Here is an 8,556-nt window from a genome sequence, read left to right on the forward strand (position 1 = left end):
AAAGCACAGAAGTCTAAAAAGGACGGGACGGTTGTTAGAGTAAGTTTCGAGCGGCGGTGTAATGATGTTATTTCTCAGTATCTCCCCCTACTGGACGCATCAGGAACAACAGGGGCGTAAAACTCTCCGGGCGTGTATCTACAATATCTACCTGAAATTTGGATTTTTGACTTGCAGTGACTAAATATTTTCTGCACACGAAACGTTAGTGTATTTTTAGTGTCAGGTTCCCACAATATACCCATTCGGTCAGGCCTGTATCCACTTTTGTGTCCTTAAACGCTCGTTTTTGGGGTCGATAGCTTATAAAAATTTATTTCTGATTTTTTCTTTTAGCTTTTAGACATTGTTTTCTTATTTTTTATACGTGTAAATCCGAAATGACAAGGAAATGGAGACGGGTTTTCCGATTATGACGCGTGTCGCACTGTCTCAGGGCTGGAGTCTGAGTGAGAGGGGGCGCTAGAGAGCAGCGCGCAGTCGCACTCGCCGAAGAAGGAGAATACACTTCCGGCTTCCAGAGTGGCGCTGACGGTAAGATGGCGGCGTCCAAGGTGAAGCAGGACATGCCTCCGCCCGGGGGATACGGGCCCGTGGATTACCGGAGGAACCTGCCCCGGAGAGGACTGTCCGGTTAGTGTGTGTGTGAGTGAATGAGGCGGGTTAGCGCGGTGATCAGTGCGGGGTTCATCACACACACACACAGACACACACACACGGAGAGAGGCTTGAGCTGGGTCATCATAATCTCAAACACCCTGAACGAGATTCTGCTTTAAATAATCACTGTAAAAACACCATATAATGCAGCTTTAAGAGTGAGGAGTCTGTTATTGATCAAACTCACTAACGATGATGTTTAATCATATTTCACATTAAAGTAGAGCTGTATTTACAGTCCTGGAAATGAAGTGATTTTTCCTCTAGTTTAAAGCTTGGTTCGTGTTTAATCTCCTGCTGTATGTGACTGTTGATTCTGGATAAACTGAGAATCACGATTATATTGTTTCAAATAGAGATCACTATAGAGATTCTGAACAGACAACTAGTCTAAACAAAATAGCACGTAGGCTAATTTACTAGAGGTTAGAGGCAGTCAATTAAAACTGCTGAAAGTCCCCCTGTGGTGAAAATCCAGCTTTTAATGTTGTTTATATGTCTATGTGGTGTTTTTAATATGCTTTAACACAAACCATGTGTAAATTCATAAGTCGACAGCATTGCTGAGTATTTTCTGCTTAAAACTGCAGTGAACCAAAGACAGTTTCAAAAACACGCTTTGAAATCGCTGGTGTTTCTGACGTCACAAAATACCTTGTAACCAATCAGATCAACGTGTGATCGTCAACCAGTGGATCTCTGAGTGAGTGAGTGGAGGCGGGGCTCATTTGCATATTCAGAGAACCGCGCATTCTAAATGAAGCAAGGTTGTCGTCGAGTTACATACAAGATCTTTTAAGGCATGAAGACTTATTTTTCAAGGGAAAAAAGTAACATTTAAAGGAGCCGTATGTAGGAAATTTATTTCAATTAATCATAAAATGGCCCTGATATGTCACTAGACATTAAGAAATCATGTTCATTTCAAATACTTATATCACTGACAACAGTAGTCCGGCCAGGATATTGTCATTTAAAAAGTGAAGTTGCAGCCCTCAACTGATGTTGATGTTGTCATGTTGTGTTTTGGTCTGATGCGTCACCCTCCACCTATCTACCAATCAAGAAGTCAGTAGTGTTGCGGCATCCGGGTTGCCAGCTCTGCTAGTTACCACAGCTGCAGCTACAAACGTGTCGGAATCGGATAAAAAAAATGTCTAACGTTGCGAATCCAAAAAAAACTCGTTATGAATCCGAAATACTTCGTGACAAAGTCCGAAATAAAACAAGGATCTGTATAGAGATGCCTTTGAAAGATGGAGACGGCTGAAAACGGGGAAGAATTTCTGGACTGGTAACTAAGATTTATCTATGTTTGGCTAACTTGTACTTGATGTAAATTGACATTTCAAATATTCATGACAGTCGAACAAAGTTATGCATGTTTGTGCAAAGTAACGTTACGTTAGCTCATATGGAGGAGCAGGTCATTGAATTGAAAAGGTAAGGAATTGTTTAGGTAATAAAAACGGCGAGTCATCATTGCTAACATTAGCAATGCGTTATCAGAGCCTGTTTCTCTGTCATTATGATGAGACGCTGAGGAAAACAACATTAGCACGCCCGTTATTGTTTATCATGCAAGTTCTACAGTCAAAAACAATAGAATGACATGTAATCTTTCACATCACATATTTACGCGTTATGGACGTGTACTGCAGGGTAAGCTAAAAAATACAGCTGGTCGCTTTCACTTATAGCGTCAGCTAAATGAACAGCTGTATCTTTGATATCGATTACACACTGTGACAGAGGCTTGTGCTTGTACTTACGTTAATGACAGATACCTACCGTTACAAGTTAGACTAACAGCTACTGTTCTAACTGTACTGTCACATACGAGCGTACATCTTTACCATTATATTTGGCTAATCGCCATTAGAACATTTTTGCGATAAATAATTACTTTGCAAAACATCTCTCATTTGAAGCATAAACATAATTAACAGAAAAAGCTTCTTGTATTAGTCTACGTTCCTGCTGTATCCTGCAGCGTATCTGGCAACCTGGAGTCAGGGAGGAGATACACCGCTCTACAGTAATTTGAAAGTGATTGCAGTACCAGCTTTGGCCACAATCTTACATACGGCTCCTTTAATTTTGGTCATCTAAGATCAATTTTAAGAGATAAAATGATTGACTACGGGGGGGACTGTTAATAATCTGAATAAATTAAGTAAAAATATCTTGAATGAATGATTCAATGACTTATATTTTTAAGTCACTTGGCGCCACCTACTGGTGTAACAATGTAATCAATACAATCTTTATTTGAAGCAGAATGTTACTTTCAATATGAATTGCTACTGTAGACATCAGTGTTTTTATCAGAACCATAAACCTTTGTTCCAGTACTTCTGTGATATATATGATTGTAAGACAGAAATGATAACTGTGCTGAAAAGTCTGTTTATGAAGCTGTTTTATACCGATACATGATAACGGCTCTCTCAGAACACAGATCTGAATGTTCGCTGTGATCGCACTAATCAAAGGTTTAATATACCGACGAATCGTTTAACATTCAGGAATAAGATCGTGTGTGTGTTAGATTCGATATCGCGATCTTCTAACGGTTAATCTGGCAGCTGTACTAATGTGAGTCAGTGTTGTGATGGTGAATGTGTGTGTGTGTGTGTGTGTGTGTGTGTGTGTGTGGTTCCCAGGTTACAGTATGTTTGGGATCGGCGTCGGGATCCTGGTGTTTGGATACTGGAGGCTTTTCCGCTGGAACCGCGAGCGCAGGTGCGTCTCCTCGCTTTAGCCGTAACGTGTGTCGCGTCCCTCAGACTGACCCTCTACCTCTTCTTCCTCTTCTTCCTCTCCTCCTCTTCCCCCTCTTCCTCTTCTTCCTCTCCTCCTCTTCTTCCCCCTCTTCCTCTTCTTCCTCTTCTTCCTCTTCTTCCTCTCCTCCTCTTCTTCCTCTCCCCCTCTTCTTCCTCTTCTTCCCCCTCTTCCTCTTCTTCTTCCTCTTCTTCTTCCTCTTCTTCTTCCTCTTCTTCTTCCTCTTCTTCCCCCTCTTCCTCTTCTTCTTCCTCTTCTTTCTCCTCTTCCTCTTCTTCTTCCTCCTCTTCTTCTTCCCCTTCCTCCTCTTCTTCTTCCTCCTCCTCCTCTTCTTCCCCATCTTCCTCTTCTTCTTCCTCCTCTTCTTCTTCCCCTTCCTCCTCTTCTTCTTCCTCCTCTTCTTCTTCCCCTTCCTCCTCTTCTTCTTCCTCTTCTTCTTCTTCCCGTTCCTCCTCTTCTTCTTCTTCCTCCTCCTCTTCCTCTTCTTCCCCCTCTTCTTCTTCTTCCTCCTCCTCTTCCTCTTCTTCTTCCTCTTCTTTCTCCTCTTCCTCCTCCTCTTCCTCTTCTTCTTCCTCTTCTTTCTCCTCTTCCGCATCTTCTTCCTCTTCCCCCTCTTCTTCTTCCTCTTCTTCCCCCTCTTCTTCTTCCTCTTCCTCCTCTTCTTCTTCTTCCTCTTCCTCTTCTTCCCCCTCTTCTTCCTCTTCCTCATCTTCTTCCTCCTCTTCCTCTTCTTCCCCCTCTTCCTCCTCTTCTTCTTCTTCCTCATCTTCTTCTTCCCCCTCTTCTTCTTCTTCCCCCTCTTCCTCATCTTCTTCTTCCTCCTCTTCCTCTCCTCCTCCTCTTCCTCATCTTCTTCTTCCTCCTCCTCTTCCTCTTCTTCCCCCTCTTCTTCTTCTTCCTCCTCCTCTTCCTCTTCTTCTTCCTCCCCTTCCTCTTCTTTCTCCTCTTCCGCATCTTCTTCCTCTTCCCCCTCTTCTTCTTCCTCTTCTTCCCCCTCTTCCCCCTCTTCTTCTTCCTCTTCCTCCTCTTCTTCTTCTTCCTCTTCCTCTTCTTCCCCCTCTTCTTCCTCTTCCTCATCTTCTTCTTCCTCCTCTTCCTCTTCTTCCCCCTCTTCCACCTCTTCTTCCTCCTCTTCTTCTTCTTCCTCTTCCTCTTCTTCCCCCTCTTCTTCCTCTTCCTCATCTTCTTCTTCCTCCTCTTCCTCTTCTTCCCCCTCTTCCTCCTCTTCTTCTTCTTCCTCATCTTCTTCTTCCTCCTCTTCCTCTTCTTCCCCCTCTTCCTCCTCTTCTTCTTCTTCCTCATCTTCCCCCTCTTCCCCCTCTTCCTTTCCTCTTCCTCCTCTTCCCCCTCTTCCTCATCTTCTTCTTCCTCCTCTTCCTCTCCTCCTCCTCTTCCTCTTCTTCCCCCTCTTCTTCTTCTTCTTCCTCCTCTTCCTCTCCTCCTCCTCTTCCTCTTCTTCCCCCTCTTCCTCCTCTTCTTCTTCTTCCTCATCTTCTTCTTCCCCCTCTTCCTCTTCTTCCCCCTCTTCCTCATCTTCTTCTTCCTCCTCTTCCTCTCCTCCTCCTCTTCCTCTTCTTCTTTCTCCTCCTCCTCTTCCTCTTCTTCTTTCTCCTCTTCCTCTTTATCCTCTTCTTCCTCCTCTTCCTCCTCTTCTTCTTCCTCCTCTTCCTCTCCTCCTCCTCTTCCTCTTCTTCCCCCTCTTCCTCCTCTTCTTCTTCTTCCTCATCTTCTTCTTCCCCCTCTTCCTCTTCTTCCCCCTCTTCCTCATCTTCTTCTTCCCCCTCTTCCTCTTCTTCCCCCTCTTCCTCATCTTCTTCTTCCTCCTCTTCCTCTCCTCTTCTTCTTTCTCCTCCTCCTCTTCCTCTTCTTCTTTCTCCTCTTCCTCTTTATCCTCTTCTTCCTCCTCTTCCTCCTCTTCTTCTTCCTCCTCTTCTTCTTCCTCCTCTTCCTCACAGGCGTCTGCAGATCGAGGAGCTGGAGGCTCGGATCGGGCTTCTGCCGCTGCTACAGGCCGAACAGGACCGACGGTGAGAATCAGACAAAACTCGCTTTATGCATTTTTCTAAATATTCATGAACATTACTTTATAACTCTGTCTTTATGGACACTGCAGCACTTTCACGAATCTAAGTCTCATTCCTCAATAATTGTGTTGCACCTGATTCACTACACGCGCGCTAACCTCTTAATCAAGATGCTTTTGTAGGCTCCTGATGAGCGTCCGCCATTTGCATTAGACACGCCCACTCCATTTCCGTGACTGATCAATCACACAACGCTCTCAAAACATGAGCATAATCCTCCATCAAACACCATACTAGCCGTGTTTCCAGTAGCCTTCAAATTGCGCAAATTGCGAATTGAAAATACGGCCAATGGAAACGCGTCAATTTTGCAAAAACTCCCATTTATCACAAAAAAGTTTTTACGCTCGCATGAGGACGTTTTTCAGGCAATTTGAAAAATAAATATTTCGCTAAACTGCAATGGAAACAGCTTTTGCGCATTTACAGTCACATGACGTAGATGACGCGATGTGTTTGGACAGAATACGAGACAGAGTTCTTTATTAAACTCATAAAAGACAAAAGAATTACAGGAATACTGGATTCTAAACCTCAAAGAAATTCCACAATCAAGACCTCGAAGCAGAAATGAGGAGAAACACCAGAAACTCCTCATATGTGCCCCTCTCTTTCCTGGCCATTAATGCTGGATAACACACACACACACACACACACACACACACGTCTCCTTCCATTACTAATAATGGCCAGTGCAGCGGCTGAGATATACATAAATCCACCAACATCCGTCGCCATGATTTTTGGAGTGATTATCGCGGGAGGAAAAAAAATTAAGTTTTAGACGCATAACATCGGTTAATGGAAACGCAGTCATTTCGCAATAGTATTTTGTCGACATTTAGAAAAAAATCAAAAGTTTTGCGCAAATCTGTAACGGAAACGCTCCTACTGTGCTTTCATGTGTCTGAAAGTTCGAAATAACACTGAAAAGCTTGAAGATTTTATTAAAACATGTAATTAAAATGTTTTATCAAGTTGCTAACATATTTTAACACATTGTTAATAATTTAGCATTTTGCTAGCATGTTTTCTAACATGTTTTAAAATGTTGCTAACATGTTTTAGGATGCTGTTAGCATTAATTAGCATGTTAAGTTTTCGCACATTGTTATCATGAATTAGCATGTTGGTAATAAGTTTATCGACATTGCTAAAAAGATCTAGCATGTTTTTAACATGAATTAGCATGTTGTTTGTAAGTTTAAGCACATTGCTAGCATGAATTAGCATACTGCTAGTAAGTTTTAACACGTTGCTAACATGAATTAGCATGTTCGCATTAGATTACAGAGCTCATATTAGCACAGAAACAGTGCATCTGCATCTCAACACAATTGCATCATCCCCCAGTGGTATTTCTGCATTATCTTTGATTTCAGTTTTTATTTATTTTTCATAAATTAAGAATACATCTCAGTATGAGATTTACTGGTGAGTCATGAGTATGTGAGGATGAATGTTCATACATATAATTCATGCTTCGTCAATAAGACCCGATCTGCATGACGTCACCTTCTGCCTCGACCAATCACAGAGTTTGGGGCGGGGCTCAGTGACAGGCTGACCAATGGCAGATAGGGGCGTGATTACTGTGGTGTTTCTCCTGCAGAACGTTACGGATGCTGCGGGAGAACCTGGAGGAGGAAGCGGTGATCATGAAGGACGTCCCCGGCTGGAAGGTTCTGACGCACGTTTTCTTGTGTTTCTGAGCGTGATCACATGATCATGAGTGTGGAGATTCAGGGATGAAGCTTCTCTCCTCTGTCTCAGGTCGGGGAGAAGGCGTTCCACACGGACCGCTGGGTTCCTCCGGTCACAGAGGAGCTCTTTAACCTTCGACCCCGTGAGGAGATGCTCCACAAGAAGTTCGGCTTCCAGTGGTACGTGTAGACGGCAGCTATCCCAGCATGCCCTGCTGCACAGAGGCCTGTTTTTCTGTTCACACTGTAAATGTTTCCATATTAAATATCTGTACTTTTGCTCTCAGATGCTCTGGTGTCTTCCCTCATTGCGTTCATTTACTGCACTGTAATTTATTCAATCACACTTGGCAATATTAATATTTAAATTAACACTAGGTAATGCAGTGACTAAAAAAAATACATTTGTTACAGTATTTATTAACTTTACGGCACGTTTACACGCCAACGATGTGCTAAAAACTGAATGTTTTTCACGTTTGTCAAAACGACCCGTTCACACGGATCAGCGCAATCGACTGATCGCTGTAATACTCATGTCCGGCCAGTAGGTGGTGAAGTCACTGTGTAAAAGTACGCTCATATAGACTGAACATGCATGTGCATGACATCACTGTTTCTGTAGTTTACACGGAGACGATAACGATATTTTCAAAAGGGTGCATTTACAGGCAAACGCCGCTGTCGTGTAAATGAACGACCAAAACATAAAAAGTTTTATAATTTCAGTTGAAAACAGTGTGGTGTAAACAGCCCCCTTAGTTAAACTGTTCTTTATTTGTCCATGTTACTTCAAATCCATGAACCCTCTGGTGCTCTTCAGTCATTTTTGACCAAATAATCTCGTTTTTTATTTATTTAAAGAATTTTTTTTCTTTATCGGAATGGTACGAAACTTGGTTAAGGTTTCGGCACTTTCTGTGTGAACACAAAAAAATCATGGACATTATTCAAAAAGGTTAAATGGTCCTGAATAAGTCACACTTGTATTGTTAGCAAAAAAGCGCATTGAAATGAATTAATTACTGCAATTAATGTTACTGATGCCAAACAACTCTCACTGAAAGCAAATTTTTCTGAAAGCAAATCAACCTCAAATTTGGAGCACAACTTGTTCAGATTTATGATTTTTTTTTTTCAGTTTTAGAGTAAAACATGTTTTGGAAAATATATTTCATGTAAATTTTTTTTTATTTTTGTGCATTTTTTGGAGTAATGAACTTCTAAAAAAAATATATATATTTTTGACTTTTTTGACTTCAGCAATAGTGTCGTCTTTAAAAAGAGACCAAACTTCAGTCTGTTGCTCCAAAGCATTCAAGACT

At 42.1% G+C, this 8,556-nt stretch overlaps 1 protein-coding gene across 1 annotated transcript; it reads left to right on the forward strand.

Moving 5' to 3' along the window:
- Positions 1–464: 464 nt before the first annotated feature.
- On the forward strand, positions 465–7,517 carry ndufa13 (NADH:ubiquinone oxidoreductase subunit A13). The gene is made up of 5 exons (XM_077230484.1): positions 465–633; positions 3,327–3,405; positions 5,400–5,471; positions 7,141–7,210; positions 7,302–7,517. Exons 1-5 carry the CDS (start codon positions 540–542, stop codon positions 7,419–7,421), a joined length of 435 nt encoding a protein of 144 aa, XP_077086599.1. The 5' UTR covers positions 465–539; the 3' UTR covers positions 7,422–7,517.
- The last annotated feature ends 1,039 nt before the right edge of the window (positions 7,518–8,556 follow it).

Source organism: Siphateles boraxobius, unplaced genomic scaffold (genome assembly GCF_051911475.1).
Source record: "Siphateles boraxobius isolate OS27281-9 unplaced genomic scaffold, OSU_SipBor_1 146, whole genome shotgun sequence".
Taxonomy (NCBI): domain Eukaryota; kingdom Metazoa; phylum Chordata; class Actinopteri; order Cypriniformes; family Leuciscidae; genus Siphateles; species Siphateles boraxobius.